The sequence below is a fragment of the Seriola lalandi genome, unplaced genomic scaffold (assembly GCF_002814215.2).
Source record: "Seriola lalandi dorsalis isolate HSWRI2012SDOR001 ecotype SW California unplaced genomic scaffold, Sedor1 jcf7180002052274, whole genome shotgun sequence".
Taxonomy (NCBI): Eukaryota; Metazoa; Chordata; class Actinopteri; order Carangiformes; family Carangidae; genus Seriola; species Seriola lalandi.
The window spans coordinates 1,908,187-1,934,088 of NW_019522827.1; the positions used below are offsets into that span (position 1 = coordinate 1,908,187).

The following is a 25,902-nucleotide window of genomic DNA, read 5'->3' on the forward strand; positions in this document are numbered from 1 at the left end:
TAAATAAACAATAATGATCAAATCCATTGGCTGAGTTTTTGTACAGCCTGATGGCAGTGGGAACAAAGGATCTCCTGAACCTCTCTGTTCTGCAGCGCAGTGAGATGAGACGTTTGCTGCAGCTGTAGCTGCTTCTCTGTCCTGCCAGAATGTTGTGGAGAGGACTTGCCCCTTTTCAAGATAATGATATTAACTGAGCAGTGAAGGGTCATTTTCTGCGCTTCACATTCACGCGGTTCATTCCGAGAAACAGGGAGAGCAGCTCTTTCTCATGAGCTCATTGCCACTTCCCTGTAATCCAGGACAAACAGCTACAATATAACTAAAGATGAATTTTCTACTTTTAGGTTTCATTATCGTCTCTTTTGAGTTTGGTGCAGTTATATAACTGAGCGTAAAATCAACAAGAAACTAATCGTACCAGATGCATGTCCATGTTTGTATATTTTGCTGTCCTTGTGATATGATACAACATATTATAACAACTCAACAATCAATTCAATCTCACATTTGCAAACAATGCTCTGAATTACAACAGATACACAGATTCTGTACTGACAACTGAAACACAAAGGACACTAGAAATGATAACAAGGTGACATCGCCATTGTTCTTCACCGATGCTGCTCCACAGAGGGACAAGAAAAGACAGTAGTAATGTAAAAGCTTGGTGATGCATGTAAAGAGGAGTGACCTGGAGAGAGGGCAGGAGAGGACAGGACCGGTCTCTGCACCCGGAGGAGCTGCTGCTGCTGCTGCTGCTGCTGCTGCTGCTGCTGCTGCTGATGGAGCTGAAGGAGCTGCTGGAACACGAGCTGCTGTGCAGGGAGCTGGAGGGCAGAGAGAGAGAACAAGACAGAAAAGTGAGGTAGTATTCATGTGAAACTCTGCTCACACTCTGCCTTCCGAAACAAACCAAAACACAAATACACAACGCACTACAAATCACTATTTACCTCTTTGGCTTTCTTGCTTGGCTGCTGTTGAAGCAGCTGCAGGTGAATCTGATGTTGTTGCGTCTTGTAAAACTCTTTCAGATGTTGCTAGAAAAATGGTGAGGGATCATTGCTTTAAAGACATTTACATGAAACAGTGCGAGAAAGGCAAGTAAAGTCACAACCAACTGTAAAAATATTTCCATGTCCTTCAAGTCTTTCTTTTTTCAGATTTGTGGTTTGTAATTTTTTTTTAAATTCAGGAGTAATTAGACTTTAATGGAGGCAGAAAATATATATGATTTAAACCAGGGTCAAGTCAAGCTAACCAATTGCTGCTGTAGCTGTAGTAGATAAGATTGTTTACCGTAGCTGTAAGATATCTCAATAATATATTAGCTGGGTGAAAATTAACAGGTTTCTTAAAGTGTGCTTTTCTGTTAGCTAGCTAGTTTGTCTTAGCAAACTAACTTAATTAACTTAGTTTAACTTAATTGACTAGTTAGTTTACCTCTATAGGCCAATTATATATTTATCTTACCTCAATTGCTATAAGATAATATTGCTTGAATTTGGATGGCCAGCAAGGCAAACTTCATATTGCATTACCTCACCTCATGTTATATTGCATTTATTCCTTTAGTTACAGTTGCTTCAATCCAGTAAGTATTTGCATGCAAGAAAAAAACTAGTCTACTAGTCAGCACAGGTCCAGTCCAGTAAACCAGAATATTGTGTATTATTATCAGTAGCACTTGCATTAGTGTTAGTATTGAATAAATACCTGCTGGAGCAGAAGGGCTTGTTGCTTCTGGTGGATCAGAGCCTGGAGCTGGTTGGGGGACAGAAGCTGCTGCATCTGCTGCGGAGCCATCATAGCCAGAAACACCTTTGGGAGGAAGAGGAGGGATAAAAATGATGCTGGACTACAGTCTACAGAGTGAAGGCAAGAGGACAAGTATGCGAGACGGCAGGCAAGTGTCAGGTGTTAAACAGTAATAACCATCCAATGGGAATCTTTCCAATCCAATTACAAAACAGTCCTGTCAACCTATTGTGAACATCATAATGTTGGATCGTGTCACTGACCCTAAATGAGATGGGAGATAGGCTGACCGGTTAATTAGCAACACAATTACATGCTTGTTGTGACTCTTAATAGAAGTGTATGGGTATTAATAAAGGCAAACACTCACAGAATAATAACTGATCTGCACTGCTACTGATTGAGTGACAAATAACAGAGTGATTGTCTCCTTTTGTAGTCAAACAGAGGCAGCAGCAATTGCCAAGACTGCATTTAGAGACAACAAAAGGCACTTACATATTTAACAGATTGTATTACAAACAATACAGAACAGTTAGTCAATAGTTTATGCCACTTTCTCAAATGTTGAATATCTCCTTTTTTTTTTCTCCACACAAAATGTCATTTGCTGTACGAAGGCTGTACGAAGGCTGTGACCTGATGTTCTTCACAGGTTTCAGTGAAGCCTTATGTCTATATTGGTGTAATAACTCGGATGTAATGAAAGAAGAACACATGGGAGATGTCAAGTTTGTCATTTTTGTCATCAGTCCTTTGAGATAAAACCTCCGGTGCTTCAACCAGACAGATGAGATAAGATAAGAACATTAAAAACAAGTTGAGGAATTCTTGTTTTTGTGTATGGATCTGAATTACTTGTATGCATGTATAATACCTTATTTAGTGCCGAAACAACTGCATTATTAATTGACTAGTTGATCAAAAGAATCAAAATCAAAAACACTTTTACTGAGTTATTCAGTTACGTCTTTTATCAAGCATTAAATGTGAGGATTTTATCCATTTTATCTTTATGAATTGAATGGTTTTTTGACTACAGGAACTAATTAAACAAAATTTACTAAACTTAACTCGTCCAACTTAACTCCAGCGCTACGTACAAACAAAACACTGAAGTTATTTACATTGTACTGGGTGCAACAGCCAACAAACCTAATGTGTAACAAAAGTCACCCACATGTACAAAAATGTGCAGGGTAGCCTAACTTAACCCACCACATATACCTCTTCAATTTCAATTTGATAAAACCAGCAGTTGTTTTCTGACAATCCATAAAATGATTAAGGTAAATGATCAATCAATGTATCGTTAAAATCAGAATAGCTGCAGCGCCAGTCTTATACTCTTTTGAGTGCAATTCGAAATAAGGTGCTGACATCCAGCTGGCTTCATTATCAGGCTTTACAAATCACTGGGTCACCATTTGTGTGCCATGTGGATTGGATGCTACAAGCTTTACAATAGATATCAGATGGAGGTCCTTCTCTTTTATGAGAGAAACCCAGTCTTCACTGTAAATAGTCTTCATTTACAACATTTTTAGAGCGGGCAGGTTGAAAAACTTTCATCTCACAAGTCATTATTATGCTTTGAAGACTGGATTCACACACTGGCAGACAGTTGCAACAGAGACATTATGACATTGTCACTTACTATAGTCATTATGTTAGCTGGAAATAACAAAAAAAAAAAAAGTAACACGTTTAAAAAATTCACATCACACAGATCCAGTGCTGGCAGACCATTTACTATGGACAGTACTTATGTTTTTTTTCTCATATTGTTCAAATTCTTTAAAGGCCACTACAAGTGCAGATTTTGAAAATGAATTAAGAGAAAAGGGCAGAGTGAAACTGACAAGACGAGAGAACAGTGTGAAGGAAGCGGTGCTGGACAGGCATTCATTATCTTGGTTGTTTCACTGATCCCTTAGATTAAGATTCCCAGGGATGGAATCGTAACAGACAACCATAAAATGATGTAGGGCCATGCTTATTTGCCTTTCACTTGCATCTGTTTGGCCAAGGTGTGTGGACAATTATTCCTCCCTGGCTCTGACTCACAAGCTAATAATGAAGGACAAACAGAGTTCTGCGTGTGAACTCCCAACTCGGATCAGATCTCATATGAAATCCCTGTCACTGTCAACAGAGCTGCAGGCTCTGGTTTTGGTGTCCTGTCAGAGGATGTCTAATATGGAGCTGACTTGCGGTATTTCTCTTGACATCTGTTTGCCTAAGCCTGTTCTATTTCCCGCTTATGAAGAGGAGGAGGAAGAAATGAAGGAAGAAGGAGCGGTGGATGAGGGGTAGGAGGAGAATGAAGATACCTGTTTGTGGTGGAGACTCTGCCAGTCTTCACCTCTCACTCCACTGCAGGAGTCCCCATTAGCTACTCTCTCTCCTGCACCGGTGTCTGTGTGACTGAGGAGGCTGCTGGCTGGGTTTTGACGTGCTGCCGTGGGACTGAGAGGAGACTCAGGCATCCCAGCTCAGGTCCTAAAAGAAGATAGCCAACAATAAATAAGCTGCAAGAATAAGACGCTGTAGATACATTTCAGTGTCACTGCTAAATTACACCTTTGTGTGGCTTTGCAATAAATCCCACATCAGGACAGAAAACTAACTTGTGAATTTTAAAAGCAGACGAAGACGGTGGTCATGTACGTCCTATAGTAGGACATATAAAAAGAAAAGAAAAAAGAAAAATACAGTGAGACAATCCTCTGCACAGTTTGAGCAAACAATGCAGGGTTTCAAATCCAATGAAATGCTGTAGATTTAATTTACAGAACCACAAGTTAACACTTATAAACCAGAGCTATTGCCTCTAAAACCGAGCACAAATAGGAGTTTCACTTCAAGTACTAACTCCAGAAAACATGCAAGAGGAAAAAGCTGATCACATGCTCATAATATAAAGCTCTGTGATGCCTTTATTTCTACCAGAATAGCAATAAACACACGTACCGTTCAGGTGAACAGTTGAATTCAGAGCAGCCAGGCAGGAGTTGATGTCTCCAAGTCATGCAGTTTGGAGTGAGGATGGGGGGAGAACTGCTACAGTTGTGTGTCTACCTGAGGGGGAGGAGTAACGTTATCACTCAGAAAATTAGACAGTGAGAATAGCAGTTGATTAGCAGGTTGTGAAAAACAGGAAGAAGAAAAAAAAAAACGGTTACAAATCAGCTAGAGCAGATTGATTTTATTTTAAGCTCAAAAGTAACAGTGAGTGAGGATTTTCCTTCTGCATTTTAAAAGGATTCACACTAATCAGTAAACATTATGTCTATATTGCAGTGATGTACAAATACAACGTATATTGTAACATGATAAACAGAAAAAGACACGATTCTGTGATTTTCAATAAGAAGCATTTTTGCAGGCATTGCTTTTCTTTGTTGATATTCATAGACATACACAATCCAATAACGAATAACATTTTTTTTAAAAAAAGCAACAAAATGCCTCAATACAAGTATCATTTATTGTGTTTCATGGTTAAAACAAAGGGTCCGTGTCTTTGAGAAAAGACAAGTATAGTTGTGTGTGACTTTATTTAGATATGCAGTATCTAAGAGTTTTGAACAACAAAAAGAGCTGAACTGTCAAACTGTTATCAAAGAGCTATTTACAGTCGTGTCTGCACTTTCATTTGAATGGCGCATCGCTACATCTATTAAAAACAAATAAAAGTGTTTTAATTTGGGCTGCTGATAAATACAATCTACCCTCCAGTGTGAAAGTTCAACACAGCTACACTGACAAACAACACCTCAAATGACTGATGTAATAAACTCAGTGCAGGACTTTTCTGCACTCTCTCTCTCTCTCTCACTCTCTCTCTCTCTCTCTCTCTCTCTCTCTCTCTCTCCCCTCTCATGTTTTTTAGCATTTGTGTTCAGCTTCTTTCATTCTGTTGCACTCTTTATTTACTCTTTATTGTATGTTACCTTCTTTTAAGCATGCCAGCTTTGTCACGCTCCTGTTAGCCGTTTCTTTTAATGTCAGCTCTTTATTGCAAAAACATGTTTTATAGACCGCAAATGCACGATGAAGGAGGAGGAGGAGGAGGAGGAGAGGCAAAGGCCAGGCTGCTGTAACATCAATAGTTGTTGTCCTTTGGTGAGACGAGATGGAAACAAAAAAACCTTGAATACGTGATTTTATTTTTTATTTTATATTTAAATCTTTCTCTCATGGCGTGGCATAAGAATGAAGACGTAACATGGCATACATACGAATATACACCAAAATAATGTAGACGAGAAACTATTAATACCATGCAAATTAGTGTTGTGCATTTATATAAGTGACAGTTGAGCAGAGAGGTCGAACAGATCCTCTCTCTGCTGTTAAAGCAGGACAGACTTGAGAGAAATGAATGATTGAAATGTAGATATTGTTACCAAGGTAACTTTCTGCCACCTACTGGATTGGTATTTATCTGCCCTGCAGGAAGAAAAAAGTAACATACATTTGTTCTGTATATTTAGATACAGGAAAAACCTTCTCGTGTATTTTCCACCTTGTTTTACTTTATACTTTAATGCTCCCGGACGGTTCAGAGGTGAAATTAAAAGTTGACTTTGTAAGGCAAAGGTTTTATTAACTCTTTGACGACTGGGGGCATACACCAGCAGCCAGGAAACCTAATAGGTTGCGTTGGTGGTGTCATGAACCTGCTGTCACGTGACTCCTTCACGCATTTCATTTCTGGGTCATTCGTCCCCCAACAGTGCAGTCTGGAGGTCAGGGGTTTACCGGTGTGCCCTCTCCCAGCTGTAAGACTGCTACATGTGTTTAGTTGGCAGTAATGTCTCATCCAGCTGGGGGGCTGTACCCAGCCAACATGGACACTCCAAGGCTGACAGCATGGTTGAGTCCAGTCCAAAGAACTCATCTGATACCTCCTTGGTTCCTGCAGAGGGCATCGTGGCTCCACCCAGCCCAGAGATCTACTCTTACAGAGCTTTCCCAGGAAGCAGCTGCTCTCCATCCAAGCCAGACACCCCGCCACTTTGTCATACGGCTCCTTCTCCCTCCTCCCTCTGGCCTTCCTGTACTGTCTGAAGTTCCCCTGCTGAAAGTCTCTGAGGTGAGCCTGGTGGACCCCCCAGTGATGGCCCCGACCGTCCTCGCAGCGGCTCACCTTCACAAAGCAGTCATTCACGGACAAGTTGTGCCGGACACTGTTCCTCCAGCCCGGGCCGCGGCTCCTCAGGTAAGGAAACTGCTCCTCCATTGCTCTGTAGATGGACGCCAGGTTGAGCTTCTGGGAGGGGGAGGACAGGATGACTTTGGCAATCAGGGCGATGTAGGAGAGCGAGGGCTTTGAGAAGAGCTGAGCCTCCTCAGAGGAGGGGTTGTCTGAGGAGGTCACCGTGTTATCTGGAGGGTGGGCGCCGACAGCATCTGACATTGTTGCAGCCTCATCTTGTACGGCAGTTTCTCTGCTGCTCTCCTCTGTCTTAGATGCATTTGTGAAGCTGCATCCTGCTTTTTGTTCTTCCAGGTATGGATTGTCCATTCGATGTTGTCTTCGTCTTTTCTCTCTGTTCATTGTTTATTTTTACAGCAACTTCTACGTCCTATAGCAACTGCAGCGTAATTTAAAGTATCATGCCTGAATCAGACCCCACATCCTCCGGACGCAGACATTATCTACCCTGACAGCCTTTACATGCTTTTATACCGTTCATATCCAACTCAGGAGGCGGCTCACCATTCTTCAGTTAAGACACAACATTCTTACCCCGCTGTTAAAATATGTATTTTTATTTGCTCAGTAAGATTAAGAACTAACCGCTTTGGTTACGGGCTTGGGCTGGACATGGCACTCTGTCACAGCTGTGAGATAAACACAGGAAATAGTACAAACACAATGCGTAACTGTAAACTGTGTAATTCTGGCATCCGCAGATAAATGCTGATACGGGATAAGCAGATAAAAGAGTGAACTTGTGTGGAATGGTGGAACCCACTATCAGGCTTTCAGAGCTATTGCACCATCAGAGAGTCAGCGAGTGGTCAGTGGAACTATAAGTTTGTACAAAATAAAGGGCCATTTTAGATGTCATGTCACCCATTGTGGGGCCAAAAGCAACAACAGACAAATAGCTGCCCAAGTAAATCTCATGCTTGTTGCAAATATCATTATAACTCTCCAGGGAGCAGTTAGTACAGATAAACAAGAAAGATGTTTACAAAACCTTTGGATAGTTTTGAAGTAAGAAAATTAGATTAGCATTGATCTAAATATTTAGATTACATAACGCAGCCTGACAGAGCGTAGAGGATGATATTTTCTCCTCCTGAGTTTAGACTACTGTGCATAGTTTAAGTCTCTTCTGGCCTATTTATAGTGTTGGCCCTTGCAACAATGTCATCTGTAACTCGACTCCATCTGTTAAGTCAGAGCATGTTGAATGTCAGTTGCCAGAAGCAGAAGCACTGCCGTTCCTTTTCCCGCTGACTCTCTCACGGAGAGCCCCATGGAGTTTGTGGGACAACCAAGACTTTCTGGGGCCTGTAACCTCTTGGGAGTGCCAGGCCTCAGCTCCTTGGATGTGGACGATGATGAGGGCGAAGTGGTCATCGGCATCAGGCCCAAATCTTCCCCTCTCCCACGGAGAAGGAGCTCTGTCTCTGACTCGGACTCGGACCCTGGGCCGCCCATCTCTGGCTCCAGGAGAGTGTCCTTTGCGGACGCCAAAGGCCTCAGTTTGGTGCAGGTGAAGGAGTTTGACACATGGGATGTGCCTCTGCTGCCAGGGTGTGACTCCTCTGAGGGTGAGGGTAAAGAGGCAGAGGAATATTTCCTCTCCCCTCACACGTTCTCCCTTCCGTTGTCTACTGAGGAGCTGTGCGTCAAAGTGCGGGACCAGAAAGTGGAGTTGGAGACGGTCGAGTTGCTTCCCGGGACCACAATCGTGAAAGGAGTGATCCGTGTCCTCAACATCTCCTATAGTAAGGCAGTATACATCCGGACCACTTTAGACGCCTGGTCCAGCCACTTTGACCTCCTGGCAGAGTACGTCCCCGGCTCCAGTGACAGTCTGATGGACTGTTTCTCATTCAAGCTCACCTTAGTGCCTCCATTCGGGGAGCTCGGAGCCAGAGTTGAATTTTGTCTGCGGTATGAGACTCCCGTGGGGACGTTCTGGGCCAACAATAACAACAAGAACTACGTGCTGTTCTGTCACCAGAGAATGAAATCCAAACCGCAGAAGGAAAACATGAACAAGAAAAGCTGCCTTAAGACTGCCAGGTGAAGATGTGTGAAGTATTTTACTGTTAAGGATTTTAAATGGTCAATAGTGATGATGTTTTTGGAAGCAATTCAGTGGATATGATTATGAGAATCATAGATGGAAGAGTAGACCAATTCTTGCCATTCAGGTTTAGAAATATTTGCTATTCATGAACCTGATATAGTCACGTTATAGTTTATTAAAAGCCTTGCTCTTTTAGAGAAGGATCAAACTACATCAAATTCTATATGTAGAGCAAAGGATAAACTAAGCAGGTTTATTTTAGCTTTATTTAAGTGGCGACTATATGAGGTCTGTAGACATTTCATATACCATGTGGAAAGATCCTCTGTCATATTGTTAAAGAAATGATTTGATGATAAAACCGTGGTGAGGTGCAGAGGTTGTGCAGTGAAATGTTTCTTAATCAAAAGGACTAATATATATATACACAATATATATATGTTGCCTCATGTGGTTGTGAAACTATATGTGAACCTATATCAGATAGACATGAATGAAGTCTGACTGTTCACAATCTTATTAATTCACAGTCACAACTTCTCGTCTGTGGAAAACATTTCAGCCGTGGAAGCTTCGTCTCAGGAAAATATTTCAGCAGGTGAATATTTATTTTTCTGATTGTGAAATGAGGAAAATAATGACTTTAAAGAGCATACATCTGTAATAGTGCGGCTGCAAAATAAACGCACAAACGTCTCCTCTTTTCTACAGATGTGTCAAAACACGGAGAGGAAGTGAATAATGTGAAAGCCAAGCAAATGTCTTATGGGCAGTCAGGAAGAGCAGAGGAAGATGTACAGAAATTACAGGTGAGTAAAAACTCACCTTTTCATTTTTATTAGTCATAAACCAAAACAGTCCAGTTTACTAAGACATTTTATAGTTGACATCAGACTTTCTAACTGCCAAATATGCAATAAACAGGTTACATTTCTGCTGCCATACATAATTGTATTTGCAGGTTAAGTAAGTATGTTATGTCCTGTGATTGACAACTTACTCAACAAATATAATAATAAAATAATTGATAAACCATTAAAACCATGCCTTATTTTCAGACTTGATTTGACAGGTTTGATGTATTATGAAAGGGTACTTGAAGGCACCATGGTGTGTTTATGAGGTACAGGAGGAACTGAAAGCTTTGCATGAACCCTGGTGCACTTTCTGAGAGAATGTCACATGACTGCAGCTTGAGTAGCGCCAGTGTAACATCACCTAAAGGACACTTAGTTCATGCTGTTTGCAGTTCTTCAGTGTCTCATATTTTGTCATGTGAGCTATTATATTCTTTTGCATTAAATCAAAAATGCAGCCACATACAGTATTTAATCTTAGCGTGTTAGTGTGTGATATGCAACTTCACAGGTCAACCCTCTCCCTTTTCCTAAAACATCATAACTACTGTGTGAGCGAGCTGAAATGAATCTATTCCTGTTGTTGATGCTCAGGTCGAGAACAGACGAAACACCAGCCGAAGAAGTCGCAGAAAGGCTGCACGGATGGCCCGGGTGAGGGACTACTTTGCTCAAAGAGATAGGGGTGCGAGCGACACTGACAGGGATGAATCACCTCCAGAAGCAAAGCAGGAAGCACAAGAAGAAGGCCAAAGCCAAAAGGAAAAGCAATCAGATGTGCGATCACTTTCCGAGGGGAGGAGCAAATCAGAACGTTCTGACATTGTTTCTGAGGCGCGAGAAACATGCAGCGAATCCCTCTTTGGTGTTCGACATGATACGTCACCAGTACATGAGAGCATATCTGTCTGTGAGCCAGAGAAATCTGAGAGCAACGATTTGGCTGACTCAGCCACACTAACAGGAGGTGAGAGTACCACAGATATCCCAGACAACCCACAGCATTCAGATGATGAGCCCGCCCCCGCAGAAAGCAGAAATACCAACAAGTCTGTCTCCGAAGCCGAGGGGGAAAGTCAGAAGCAAGGCACAAGTTACGAATGTACTAACAGCACTGCAGATGAACCGGCTGACAGTGTTATTTCAGCAGTGATCAGCGAGAGCCTTTTTAGCCAGACAACCAGCTTCACATTTGGAACCGTGGTGGCTCCACTGTATCATCAGATGTTTGGCAGAGTGGGAAGTGAAAGTCAGAGCATAAGTGATGGGGGAAATCCTAAACGGGCTACACTGAATACTGGAGACTTAACTCAACATTATCCTTATACTGAAAGAAGAGAGAGTAGCAGCACTGCTCCAACAGATGTTAGAAATGACAATGTTCAGGGAAATGTGATTGAGATGCAGGAATCGAAACAAGATGGCGGCTCAGATGCCACTCTAAATAGTCCTCCCGCCGAGGAAGAACAGACAGGTTTGAGTGCAGGTGACATCCTGGACCGCACAGATACTCTGCAGGATCCAGGTGAGTTTATACAGTCAGAGCACAGATGCACAAATTCATCTGAAGTTCTTCAAACTCTATCCGGAGATACAGAAGTACATCCACACCCTGTAGACATTTTACATGCAGATTTGTTGAGTGCAGATATACACACTCAGAGTTTACATCTCCAGGGAGAAGCACAGGAAGACAATCTGACCCTTGACCCCCGAAACCGAACAACAGCAGAAACAGAACAGGCTCAGCTGCCGGAGAATCTATGTTCACGAATTAAAGCCAGTCTAGATGAAACACTTTCACAAAGTGAAGCTCAAGAAGTCATGGCCAGTCTGGACACGTCATTTCTGCCACTTGAGCCTCCTCAGAGTGTATTAGAGGATGTTAATGATGAGACAAACCAACAGTGCAGCGGCAGGGGAGAAAATGAGTCAAACATGGAGGATGACAGTGGCGAAACCATAACAATATCAACAACCACTGCATCTTCAGAGGCCCACAGCCTTTCACAACCTTTACATGGTTTGAAACCCACAGAAATCAGTGATTCAGCGGCAAAAGAAACTGCGAGCGGCTACATTTCTCATTATGAAACTCTTGAGGAAAAGGACTTCTCAACACCCGACACATCTGTGGAAAATCAGGAAGAAACTAATAACGCGGAAGAGCAAAATAAGTTGACTAACAATTCATACGAGGATGAAACAAAACATTCAGCTGAAATTGAGGTTAGTGATGAGGAAGCTGAGTCACTGACAACAGAAATGATGAGTAAATGACATATTTGCGGAGTTGAAAGGCGAAGACGCTTTAAAAGATGAACCAATTATTGTCTCGGAAAAAATAGAGCATCATGAAATGGAAGCAGCTGTCTTAAAACAGGAGGATTTTAGTTCAGCAGACAACGCTGAAGTAAAAAACTGGGAGATGATGGTTGAAGAGGAGGAGGAGAATATTTTAACAGTTGAAGAGGAAAGCGAGACAATAAGTTTAAAAGCAGATATCCATGAAGTGGAGAAAGACCAAGGAGGTCAGTTGGAGGATGCAGGGGTAGAGACGCCATTAGATACAACAGAGGAGGAAAAAGAGAAACCACAGGAAAAACCAGTGGAGGAGCTCACGGCTGCAGGAGAGAACGGGACCAAGGCTGAAGATGTCGGGGGGGTAGAGGACGAAGAGAGGGCTGGAGAGGAAGAAATGTGGGAGATTGTGGCCAAAAAAGATGGGGAAGCTGATGAGAAACAATTAGAAAATGTTGAAGCCACACAGAAAGAAAAGACAGCTGCAGAGGAAGAAGTAGCTGAGGAGATAGAAGTAGAGAAGAGAGACGAGCAAGAGGAGACAGAGATGGAGAAAGAAAAAGACTTTGCAGAGATACAAGAGGTCAATATCAAAAGGACCAATGTCCAAGAAGAAGAGGAAAAAGAGGGAGAGGTAGAAATGGAAATGGATTCAAACGATGGGGATGAAACTGGTGTGGTTTGGGGGCATCAGGTAAAACCAAGGGAAAATGCAGAAGAAGAAAATCCAAATAACAAGGAGGAAATTGTAGTTGATGAAGCAGGAGCCTCAGAGGTCGTAGATGCAGACTCAGAGGGAATGACAAGAGAGGACGGGAAAGATGAAGTGGAGTGTTTTGAAGAGAGGTTAGACATTACACAAAACAAGGCTGAGGATGGTTTATCTGCTCCAGTGAGTGTGCAGGACAAGAGTGTAATTGACAAAGAGCAGAAGGGGGGAAGCGCACGCATCCCGACCGAAATGCATCTTTACAAAGAGGAGGATTTTCAGAGCAGCGAGAATGTTACACATGACCGATCAAAAGCTGACAACGAATCCCTCGCCGCAGAGGGAGACTCGTGCGTTTTAACAGATGAACCTGAAAGTGACCAAACGAGCCATGACAGCGCCTCGGCAGACTCTGACTCAGACGATGAGGTGGAGTTGTACATGCACTGTCTGAGGGCTGTTCACGCCGGGGCGCAGGCCGCTAAAGACAGAAACAAAGATACAGGGTTTAGTGTGGGCAAAAGGCCCTCTGTGAGCAGAAGCAAACTGCTCTCCACACGCATGCCTTCCATCAGTGAGTCTCTGGACGAAGAGCAACACCTCAGCTGCCTTCATGAAGACCAGGACGTAGCAGATCTCCAGCCCACCTCTGCAGCTCTGCCACTGTCAAGTGAACAGAGAAGCGCCAGTGGAAATCTTTCATGGTGGAAAAAGACTTTTTCCTGCAGCAATATCTCAAAAACATTGTTATACACCACCTTGTTAGTGGTATTTTTGGTTGTGGCATACCATTATGATTTTCTTGCCTGTTTTGGGCTCTACTTGATATCAGTGGTTTGGCTCTACTGTCAAGGAGAGAGACCACCACCAGCTAAGAACAACAACAGAATTGGTTGAATTAAATTGTAAAATAAATGTTTCGGTTGTGATAATGTCTAATGTGGACGTCTGAGGCTTATGAGTGTAGAAAATGTTGACGTGATACTCACAAATGTCTGCAGGTTTCCTTTTTTGCTACATGCCACTTGATATTCCCCTATTTAGTGTTGGTCTAAATAGAACAATTAAAAAATAAAACAGTTAATAAGAATGGGCATTGATTTAAATATATATGACACATATCAGAACAAATGCTGTGTATTCCCTATGGGAGGACGTTAACTCTCTAAGAGTATGAACCAATTTTCTGCTTTACTGTACATAAAACTTCGGACCATGGGTCACGCTGATCACTTCTGCAGAGTTCATCTTTGAGGTGTACATGAAACTCATCAGTGTGCCGTGTGTGTGGATGAGTATTTGTGTAGGTTGCACTTAGTTTTCATGTGTCTGGAATGAATAAATTGTACAATAGACAAATAATTCAGTGTGCTCAATTACGTTTTATTCATTAACCATAGTAGCCAGCTCAGTGTGATTCAAACTAGGAGCAGATTTCATTTGAATTGCTGCAATTTGTATTTAATAAAGTGGACTGCACTTAGATTTACTCACTTACAAATAAACAGCAGAGTTTATATACTTGGAATAGATTTCATTTTCCTCTCAATGTCTGCAGGTTAGTAATAGATAATCCAACCCCCAAATCTGTGCTTTACAAAAGGAAACATGCCTTCAGGGTTCATGTTATGTCTGAGATCTGCAATCATGCCCTGAAAGTCTATAAGAACACAGAAACCGGATCCTGATCGGACAGTTAGGATTCTTATTTGTGTTTCTGGTGTGTTGAAATGTTTTGGGTTTTTTTTCTTTATCTCGGGCTGCATTCTGATCAAATCAGGCATCAGTTATCAGCTTTAAAATATGTTTGGCATCAAGCTGAAGAACACGAATATTAACCTAGATGCCATGTACGGGCTTTTCAAGGTGCAGCCTGAAAGTCAATATTTATGCAAGAACAAACGGCTCCTGGGATAGAATAGACGGAAATTTGAATTATTCCTCATCTTGTTCCATGCTTCTTTTCTTATTTTCGTCTGGGAAAGAATGACAGGCTTCTTTCCAAGATGAAGTTGTTCCAAGTAGAGGACAAACCTTGAGCCAAGGCCGTGTGCATTTCTGACATAGTGTTAGTCCACAACAATAAATCTAGTAAAGCAGAGTACTCCTCTGACAGCTTCCAGCGCCTGTCCAAAGTAATTCAGTAATTTTGTCTCAAGATAAATGAATAGAGAGTCAAATCAAGTGCCTTGTAGCTATAGCACGTAGTTCCTGCTCCCTGTTTGAACTCTGGCTTTTAGCTGTGTTTTGAGCTGAACACAGCTGCAGTAATGTACTCGCCAGGGGATTCCAGGGCAGCCCGCTGTGAGGATTACCTCTCTCTTTTGCCAGAAGAACATTTTTAGCCACTCAAAGAAACAAAAAACATTTTTGACAAGTCGGACATACAGAAGAGTATATCAGTCTGTTTCATAGACCAAATTTAGCCCCCAGGGGCTTGTACCCAACACCTTTTGCAAGTGTCCTTTTGTTTTTATATAAGTTGGAAATCTGTGACTTGACATGGGAAGTTTGGTTGCTTTTTAAACATGAAACCATCCTGTTTTTTCACCTTAAGTGATACGTATTGGCCTTGCAATAAAACCCATGAGAGCAATAATTATTAATCTTTATGAGCTGTGGAGGTGGAGCTTACGTTGGCCACATATCATCAGAACATGTTGGCTGACCCCTACACCTATTGGACTACATATTCTGATAATGAGTGTTAATAGCTATTACTACAATAGCCACTACAGACAGCGGTTTGCCAACTGTCTTAATTTTCACATTAACAGATGCCTGTCTGACGTATTTCCAGGACTTTCATGACTCGACTGCAGAGATAAATCAAATGTATTGTGAGTATTTGATTCAACATTTGAAATCAGGAAGTATTTTTACCAAGACGCAGTAGTGCAACCTTCATAGAGACATTTCCTGTCTATTTAATGAAATATTCACATGGAAAATGGATGATTTATTATTTGAGCCACAATGGAGCAGAATCCAAATTAATACAATACAGATAACAATGACATAAATGATCATTTAGTAGGCTTATGTCACTTTGTTTCCTGTTTACCACTAGTAGCCTTTATGTAAGACCTCACATGATGACGCTCCATTAAGACTCGCTAACACTGAAATAGTTGTATGGTGTAATTACATCCCATCCATGACAGTATCACATTGATATCTGCAGTTAAATAAACAGTGCAGTAGCCATCATGTGGTACGTGTTATTTTGGGGAGAGAGGAGTAGTTATACTCTGTCAAGGGATTTAAAAGAATTTATAACTACAGTCTGGAAAGCAGAGCTTCAGATACACCCATAATGTTCCTTATTTCACACTGAATTCAACTTTTAAATCAGGACAAAAGCAGTGAAGAAACTGGAAATTCATTTATGTTTTGCAAATTTACACGTGTTTATAGCTGTAACAACTGAACCCCTTTAAACTCAAGCCTGTCTATCTTATTAAATATGACAAATGTAAACTAAATTTTAATTGTAATTGTCAACGAACTACAATTATGACTAGGACAAGGTGAATAACACTGTAGTCGGTGGCACAATATCCGCAGTTAGTACAAGTCAAATTGGATGCACAAAAATGTAATATAATACACATTTATGGGTTGTTAATTTCTCATACTGAGTGTAAGATATTTGATACAACTGTTGTAATTAAAATCCCATTATTTTATTGCCGTTTGTTCATTATATTAAATACACTTGCATATATTTTTTTTAGTGGAAGCGTTCTACAGCATTCTTGAGAAGACATTAACTCAAAATCTTAAATAGATAGATAGATAGATAGATACTTTATTTATCCCCTAGGGGAAATTCATGAATTTATGACTGATTGTTCAGTGTCGTTAATAATGGGCTGGGCTTTCCTGTAAACAGCAGAGTTAAACAGAGTATTCATTAATTTTGTTGGCAGTTGAAATGTTTCCCAGCTGTTTTGACGACAGTGGCTTGTTTATATTAGTCGCAGTCAGGTTACCATACTAGACTGAAATGCTCACATCTCTTTTTCCAGAGCTTTTTATTTGATGTAAAAATCCTCCAGTCTCCTAACTCAAAATAATCTTTATCTTTACTCATGTACATGGTTTTAATTTCTTAAGGTATGTTAAGATGATTCTCTCTTCATACTGTAGATTCGAGATGTCTAATGCACCACCTGTATAATCTGCACTGCAACTTTATGCTGATCTCTCTCTCTCTAATTTTATTTATTGCGGCTTTCCAAGGGCCTCACTATTTCCCCTTTGCACAGATAAAATATCATGTTCATGTCTAGTCAAATGTTGTGCTGACTACATCCCATTTGTGGGCCTAATCAGATTATCTCACTTGCTGAGAGAGTTAGTCAAAGGTCTTTTCTACGGTGCAGTATCTGTGCCAAATCACTGTAGGTTGTACTGAACACTTGTATGAGCATGTTTTTGGACTAAACTATTTTGCAAGTAGATGAGATAAATTATATGGTTCATATGTGCTGAGTTGTAAAGGCCTTTAAAAACATTGACATTAAGCTCCATTTACAGTGTGGTGTGGCACAGTTGTTTAAATAAATAAATAAATATTTAATTTCAGGAAAAAATAGCTTAATGATGGGGTCCAAATCCGGAAAAATAAAGAAATAAGTAGGATCTGTTGAATTTTTCCAGCAGCTCAAACAACTGTTCAACTGTTTTTATATTATTAATGAAAAAAAGAAAACATCTAACAGAAACAACCTAATTTTCCGTCATGTCATGAGGTGTTGAGATAACTTTAGGAGTTGTGGGGTTTACAAGATGCACCTAAACGCTCCACAATGCGCACTCGAGGCTCAGGTACGTTTCCAGGCCTGTGATTGGACGACGGGCTGTCAGTTGTGTGGCGAGCCTGTCAAAGTCCACCAATCAGCCTGCGTGTTGTTGGCCGGTGCGCCGGTTCGCCGGTCGGGTTGCAGCTTGGAAAAGGGGAAGCAACTGGCAGAGGCAGCATCGGCGGTGCGGTGCTATGGACCCCAGAGACAATGTCGAGACAGGGGAGACAGAAAACCACCCGGAGCTGTTCTACATGCCGATCCCAGACGAAGCACCGTGCAAGAGGGAGCAGGAGAAGTTGTCAGGGGTCGTCAAAAACGTCCACAGAAAACTGCGCAGGAAATACAGAGAGGGTGAGCAGCCTCAGTGGGCCCCTCTGTTTGTCTGTGGCCCTGCAGCCGAGTGGCTAACACTCAGCGTGAGCTCAAAAATACCAAATTAAATCGTTTCCGATAATAGTTATGCTAGTAAACATGACTCACTCTGCTTGCTAATCCTGCTAGCTGACGGTGGCGTTTTGAAGCTGGCTGTCTGTTGTGGAGGCAGACTGCAGCCGACAGCATCGAGGGTTGCATTCAGCAAGCAAGGCCTTTAAAGCTACTTAACATTAACATAACATGCACTGCAAATGCTGCTGCTTTTTGTAATCTTGTGTCTCTGCTGTAAACATGTATGATCTCTCTTCCAAAACCAGTGTGCTGCCAACTGAGGCCTTTATAGCTTACTAATGAGAGACATTAACACAGCCTGCCTGTTGACAATGAATGAATTTCAATTGCCTCTCTATTGCCAATAAATGATAACTGTGTGGACTGAGCAAACATTTGGTGCAACTTTTACAACCAAATTAGCTTTGTTTCTGAGTACTGGGATTAGTCTGCCAGACAACTTCTCCAAAATAAGTAAATATTTCTTACATAAAATGCTGATGCAGGCTTTAGTTTGCTGCTAGGGGTGGTAGTTTAATGTAGTATAAATTGTGGAAAATCTGAGAAACCTTTCACAGACAAAATAACTGCTTGTCTGTGTCCAGTGAATTGAATAGCTGACAAATCAAGGTACTACACAGTCTTGCTCATTGATTTGCAAAAATTGCCCACAATAGCCACATTTGACCACAGAGATTATAGAGCAAAATCTCCTTTCTGCGCTATGACGGTGTATAACCTAACCCCATCTACTGCTGTTCCATGCTGTTACCTTTCCAATACATGGTACTGTATGGCAAGAAGTCTGGCACCATGTTAGTGAGAGTTTGCACGGTGCTTACAGAAGGTAAATCGATTGCTCATGGCCGAGCGAGCCGTCTTTGTCTTGTTTCCTATTATGAGTCAGTCTGGATAAGAGCATGTAAAATGGGAAGTTTGGAAAAACCCTTTCACAACTCATCAGCACTCACAAATACTATCTGAGTGTCTTCATTTCTTAGAAGAAGAAACTGGCATTTCTCTTCACAGCACTGACAGAGGGGTTTATTCCAGCTATTAGTTTGCAGTTAAAGACTGTTTTGTATTTTTAAGTGCCAACCACAAATGCTGAAGTGGCCTGGATTTTAAAAACTTGTTACAATACCTGCCCACACAGAGGCTTTGTGTTGTTATTGTCGCTACGCTCTGTCTCGTTTTCTCTTTCTGAGGAAATGCACAGTTTTTCTCGAGACTGTGTAGGAGGGCAACACAAGAAAAGGCAAAGGTGCAAAACCTTTATCTTCAGAAAGGAAAACTTAGCTTTAGTTTATCTTTCTCTTGTAATTCCAGCAGAACAGCACAACAGTTTTTTAGGCTACAGGTTTTTTTTTTTGACTAAGCAGGTGTAAAAGCCACAAATATCATGAAGTAGCTCTTCTCCTGCTTGAATGCCTGACTGGGTTGTTTCATTTGACTACCTCTGAATTAGAAACATACATTTGAAGGTTTCACTGCTCTCAAAACTCAAAGGAAACAACAGAAAGAAATTACTGAGCACAACTTTTAAAGCAATTGCTTCAAAGTGGCCACATTCTCTAGTATCAGTTGTGTAGTAAGCAATGCACAAAAAGGTCAGGTTTTGCAGTTGTTTGTTTAGGTTCTGCCTTGATTGTCCACCCTGAAAAACACTACAATAACCATGATTGAAATCCATGTTAAATCAGAAAATATTCAGAGTAAGAGACTAGCTGTTTGTTTTTGGAGACGGCAGAGAGAGGTCATCCTGCTAACAGACCTCATGATTGGTTAATAAGTAAAGCATGATCTGGGAGGCTTGGCATTGAATCACACTCAGTAGTCATGCTTTCAGAGCGACACTGTTTACCACCCCTCCTCTTGTTGTCCTTTCATTTCTGTAAATCTGATAAAAACAGTTTTTTCCTGTGGTCATGGGATTTCTCCCTTATCAGTGTGTTTGCCTATGCTACAGGCTGTAAACTTCTGAGAAGCTGTGAAGATGTGCTGAAGGGAATTTTTGTGGACATTATTATTACTGTGAAATGGCTGTTTGAGGGTGGTTTTTTTTTTTTCTTTTTTTTTTTTTTTTTCTCCTTTTTTTAAAAGAGAGAAACACACACACTTCTGTGCTGGCTGAGACGAGTGAACATGCAGGCAGTGTAGCGGTAAATGGTTTTTCCAGAGGAGTGCAATCATGTTTTGGTGCTAAGTTGGGTGACCAAAGTTGGCAAGTAGGTTGTGAATGTTTGCTACTTGCTGTACATGTAGGACTAGAAGAGGAGAAAAGTAGGACTTGACCCGTCATAAAGTGGATGATACCAGTAGCTCAAGCTAACTTTGAAAGCATTCATTGTTGTGAGCTCTGATTTTATTTTTTTGATTAGTCTTTGTTTGTTACTTCTGTCCTGATTTACTTTTTCTTTCCCCTTAGTGGGCGACTTTGACAAGATCTGGCGCGAGCACTGTGAGGATGAGCAGACCCTGAGTGAGTACGCCCTCGCCATGAAGAATCTTGCAGACAACCACTGGACCAAAAACTGCGAAGGAGAGGGACGCATCGAATGGTGTCGCAGGTACAGCTGTCTTCAAATGTCTTTCAGCTGCGGCCTTAGACCTCATGAGGGTGAATCTGACTCATCCAAACCCATAGGATGTGACAAGTCACTCTCATGTCACAGGAAGGTTTATGTAATCTTGTGATTCTACTTCCACAGTGTCTGTCAGGAATATTTTTTGGATGGCGGGATGAAAAGAATGTTAGAAAAGGATGAGAAGAGTGCCATGCTTGGCATGGGTCTGACGGCAGCATCTGTAAGTGCCCAACCGTACAGCACCATCCCCAGGTAAGTTATATATTTTATATAACATATTTACAACATATTTATCTACCATAAATGTAGATAAAAGTATATAGTATATACCAATCTTTATAGTATCCTGTTCTTGCAGATAATATACAAGAGATTAACATACTTTATTGTTTTATAGTAACGTAAAATGGTCAAATATGTGCATAGTCTGACATCAATCAATCTAACTACAACTTTTTAAAATTTCACTGCAAATTAAATTCCACTAAAAGAAAGTGAATGTTTTCAAAAAAATTACTGCTTAGGATTTTTGTTTTTTTGGACCTGGTGGGACAATAATAGTACTGTGGTTCGACAGCACGCTCAGTGTTTTTATGGATACTTCATTTTTACCACTGTGAACACACTACATCCTCGGACAGCTAAGAATGAATATTTAGAATGGATTGGCAACACATTTAAAAACTGCAAGAACGAGAGTGACTAAACTCTCACCCATCACCCAGGAGAAACACTTGCCTGAATATCTATGTCTTTTTCTAGTTTTTTTTTTTCTGTTTGTTTCAGTTTCTACAAATGTAAGTTATTCTTAAACATATTTCACCCAGTAAATCTGGAGAGGCCTGAATTATCAACATTAGATGAATTGTCATGTTTTGTTGACTTTGCTACAGTTAAAGTTGTAAAGGCCTCCTAGTGGCCAATGCAGTCTGCAGTGTATATTCACTCACATTCTAAAGATGCAGAATATTTAAGCATACTTTTTAAAGTATGCTATAAGTTTATAAAGTTTGAGTTCATCCCTATGTAGGGGCGATGTTTGGCAGAGCAGAAAGAGAAGTATATTAGTTATATTAAAAGTCTTTATTTAGCAGGCATTTAAGTTTGAAATGCCTCTTAAATCACTGCAATTCAGTGTTAATCTCTGTTTAACACTCTGGCGCCCCCGTGGCTCACCTGGTAGAGCATGTACCATAAACGTGTCTGTTTGCTAATAAGATTCTTCTTTTTAATATGTACAAATAGTTAAGCACGTTATGTGTGGGCAAGTTTTGCTACAGTTGACACTTCTTTCACATTTGTGTTGCAGTTCAATCTCCCAGCTGGGGAAAATGCGTCTCCTTGATGTGGGAAGCTGCTTCAACCCTTTCTTGAAGTTTGATGAATTCCTCACAGTTGGTATTGACATAGTGCCTGCAGTTGAGGTATGAGTGCGTATTCATTCTGTTCATTTTTTTGTTGACAACATATCTGAAATAAAATGCAGGAGGTTTTCCTGTCTGGTGTCTTGGTGCTGGCATTACAGAGCAAAACAACACCAGAAATGACTCATGCAGGAGTATTGATGTTGCGGTTAGGGTCTATGTGAACAAATTCAGCAGAAAGCAGAACAAAAAGCGCTTCACATTCTGCAGCTGCAAGTACTGAAACTAAATGAGTGGAGTGACATTGATAGTGGGTTTAAAAGATCACATTTGAACTGTGATTTATGCAGATTTTTTTTTTTTTTTTTGTCCTTTTTTCTCCTGAAGAGTGTGTACAAGTGTGACTTCCTCAACCTTCAGCTCCAGCAGCCCCTCCAGCTGGCAGGTGATGCGGTCGAGGCCTTCCTCCGCCAGCTCCACAACCCCATCGACGCTCTGCCCGCTCAGCTTTTCCACGTGGTGGTCTTCTCGCTGCTCCTCTCCTACTTCCCTTCACCATACCAGCGCTGGATCTGCTGCAAGAAGGCTCACGAGCTGCTGGAGTTGCACGGCCTGCTGCTCATCATAACGCCCGACTCGTCCCACCAGAACCGCCACGCCCTCATGATGCGCAGTTGGCGCGTTGCGGTGGAGTCGCTGGGCTTCAAGCGCTACAAATACGTCAAGTACTCCCACATGCATCTCATCGCCTTCCGTAAGGTGTCTCTAGCAACCACCAGCGACCTGGTGTCACGCAACTACCCCGAGATGCTCTACATCCCTCAGGACTTCCACTCCAACGAGGAGGAAGACTGTGCCGACGTGCCCGTGCAGGTGCGCTCCGACTTTGAGGATGACCAGCTGGCTTGGGGCTTCACGGAGCTACCTGACACGCCCTACGATTCAGATTCTGGGGAGAGCCAGAGCAGCTCGGTGCCTGGCTTCCATGAGCTAGAGGACCCCATACTGCTTCAGAGCTAGGCTAAACCAGCTATCCCCCTCCCACCCCCACTCCCACCGTAACTGTCACCTCCCCTTCAACTGCTGCGCTGCCAAATCTAACCTGCTGCATTCTTCTCCACCTTTTCCTCCCTCAACTCAAAACAATGCAGTTTGCACAGTGTGAAAGAGAGAAGTTTACAGATTATTTTCTCATATCCACACTCCCTATGAGAGTGCATACACATACACACACACACCTATGAACATACACACACACACTAAGATGGATATATTTTGATAAATAGCTAGGTTTTTTAAGAGTTGGAAAGTGAATTCCCTTAAGATCCCTTAACTCCCCGCTCCTTGATTTCCATCCCATCTTCCAATCAGCTCTCAATAACAAAAGTCAGCTTGTCTACATTCTGTACTCAGTCTCTGTTTGAATAAGCTAGTGTGGCAGGCTGCTTAGTTTAAAAGCCAAATACAGCAACCCGAGCAGTCTGATAGGAGTTTGATTGCACTGGAGAGACTGAGGTGGAAACGACTGGACTTGGTACGCTTGCTTCTGTCACAGTCATGCAGCTAGACTTTCTGAAAATTCTTGATGTGCATTTAGTTTTCCAAGACAAAAAAAAAAGAAGTTCATTGTTTTGAAATATATATTCTCAACAGTCAAAACATTGGTGTTGTCCAGTGTAAAGTGTGGCAATGCCATTTTAACTTGGCATCCTCTGAATGATTTGTGTATCTTTTACAAGAAAGTGGTATTTGTAGCATTTTAAACATTTTCAGAACCATACGGTAGGAGTATTACTAGGTTTACTAATGTGAAACTGTAACTGTGTTTACTCATTGTGTAACAAGGTACGAGTGTTTCAAAGTAGGTATTACACTTTTTTTTCTCCTCTCGTTGTCCTCACAAATATTATTGACAAATTATCTCCTGTTAGATTTCCAGTACATTTTTTTATTCTCAAGCAGAGGAATAGTACAACACTGCAAGTCAGTGATCCATATCAGATGGACTAAACAGCACCAATATCCTTTGACACAATTTTGTAACTTTGTGAGAATACAGTTAGGTACTCCGCCTCCAAAAAATATCCAGATCTGAGCTCCTCACAGTCAGAAAATTCACCTCGACAGAAGAGATTTGCACTAATTTACCGTTTTGTCATACAGGTGAGATACTGTAGATTTTAGCAATAGCAAGCAAGACCAGATCTGAGGATACTATATCCTGCGGGGGGAGGTTTTAGCTAAAGACACTACCAGGTGAAATGTCAGTGTGTGTTCCTGCCTGTCCTGGAGCAGGCCAAATGTGTGTGGGTGTGGTTGGATTTGTCAGTGTGAATGAAGGACTGAATCTACATTGTTTTTTGTTTTTTTTTTGGTCTGTGGCACTTTATCATTGATCTCAAAGGGTGTCACAAAAAGTAATTATTTTCCTATGATGACAATTTTACAACCAATATGATGGGCCCATAACATTAGTAAGTCTTAAGGTGCCTTCTTTGTTCATATTTATGTTGCAAGCAGACTTTCATGCCCTTGGAGGAAATGAAAATCATAGCTTTTAACAAAAGATATCAAGCTTCTTAGGCCTGACAGTACATACAAACTATCCAGTTAACAAGAAACATTTCCAGTGTTGATGTAATGCAGTGTGTTGTTGCCATTCCCATATCATTTTCCAGTAATGCACATCTCTCTGCTGATATCTCCTCTGTTTTAACAGAAAAAATAACCAGTACCATACATATTCAGACTCTGAAGAAGCGTGTTTTGTGACTGATTGGTGCATTTGTCTTCCAGTGTTTCTTTTGGCCCATTTGCATGAGATGGTTCATCTTCATTATCAACATTTTCAACAATGCAGAACAATGTGTGCTTATAGTATGGTTGTATTTCTCTTTTATAAATGAATGTAAATGTAAAGTGTCTGTGAGTTTTTTTGTGTGTGTTCTGCCTTTATTTTTGAATATTCAAATACTTCTGTTTACTGCCTATGAAGTTATGAAGGGGCATTTGTGACTCGGGATATAAACTGGGTAAATTAATGACCCACTCAAGCAGGCCTTTTTGATACACTGAAAATATTTAACATCAGTACAGGATGAAAACATGAATAAAGCAGGGGCCAGTATCATGGGGCAGGATTAATTTATTACATATAGTAATATTGTACATTATGCCTAGTATACTGGTAACATGTATTATACCTAGCCTTTAAGGCCCTTTGGGCACAGAGGTCATGTCCTCTGCATTTTTTTTTCTGGAAACGTAGATTTTAGAGACCTGTGGGCATAGTTATTTGGAAATAAATAATCAATAATATCAATAAATCAATAATAAACTGAGCTGGTCCCCTTGAAATCCAAACATTTTTGAGTGTAAAAGTTTGTTCATGACCCTTAAGAAACAATCTTAACTCAAGGTCGGACGTCGCCAATGGATTATGAGAACAGGTAAAAGACAGGTAAAAGCCCCCACCCCCAATCCTAGAACCCTCAGACTGTAAGACACACAAAACGACTAGAAACAATGCAGTTGCTTGTAGTTTGGTGACAAACAAGAAATATCAACAGCCACTTCATAGAGAGACTCTGGCCCAGGGGATGCCGGCATGTGCCTGGTTCAGTAAAACATCCATCCAAGGTTCACATGAGATGCCGTTGAAAGTTCTGGAAAAAAATCAGCTCATAGGTGAACCTTGAATTAAAGTTGTTTAGGTTAAAGAAACCGTAATTGAAAGTATAAGCCAAACCAATTTAGTGTGAATTAACAAAATATAAGATGGAAAAACCAATATACAGATTGCTTT

At 41.2% G+C, this 25,902-nt stretch overlaps 1 protein-coding gene and 1 pseudogene across 4 annotated transcripts; both read left to right on the forward strand.

The window, feature by feature from the left end:
• Nucleotides 1–8,146: 8,146 nt before the first annotated feature.
• On the forward strand, nucleotides 8,147–14,270 carry LOC111650413 (uncharacterized; annotated as a pseudogene). The gene is made up of 4 exons (XR_015436844.1): nucleotides 8,147–9,034; nucleotides 9,572–9,639; nucleotides 9,753–9,850; nucleotides 10,493–14,270. The product of XR_015436844.1 is annotated as an uncharacterized LOC111650413 (transcript).
• Nucleotides 14,271–17,827: 3,557 nt separating this feature from the next.
• Nucleotides 17,828–25,016, forward strand: samtor (S-adenosylmethionine sensor upstream of mTORC1). 3 transcript variants are annotated; one of them, XM_023400317.2, is made up of 5 exons: nucleotides 17,828–18,070; nucleotides 20,574–20,715; nucleotides 20,857–20,985; nucleotides 22,043–22,157; nucleotides 22,485–25,016. In XM_023400317.2, exons 1-5 carry the CDS (start codon nucleotides 17,911–17,913, stop codon nucleotides 23,115–23,117), a joined length of 1,179 nt encoding a protein of 392 aa, XP_023256085.1. In that variant the 5' UTR covers nucleotides 17,828–17,910; the 3' UTR covers nucleotides 23,118–25,016. The 3 variants fall into 3 exon arrangements, with proteins under 3 accessions (XP_023256085.1, XP_087028444.1, XP_023256087.1); XM_087172318.1 differs by lacking the exon at nucleotides 17,828–18,070 and adding an exon at nucleotides 20,003–20,307; XM_023400319.2 differs by lacking the exon at nucleotides 17,828–18,070 and adding an exon at nucleotides 20,231–20,373.
• Nucleotides 25,017–25,902: the final 886 nt, after the last annotated feature.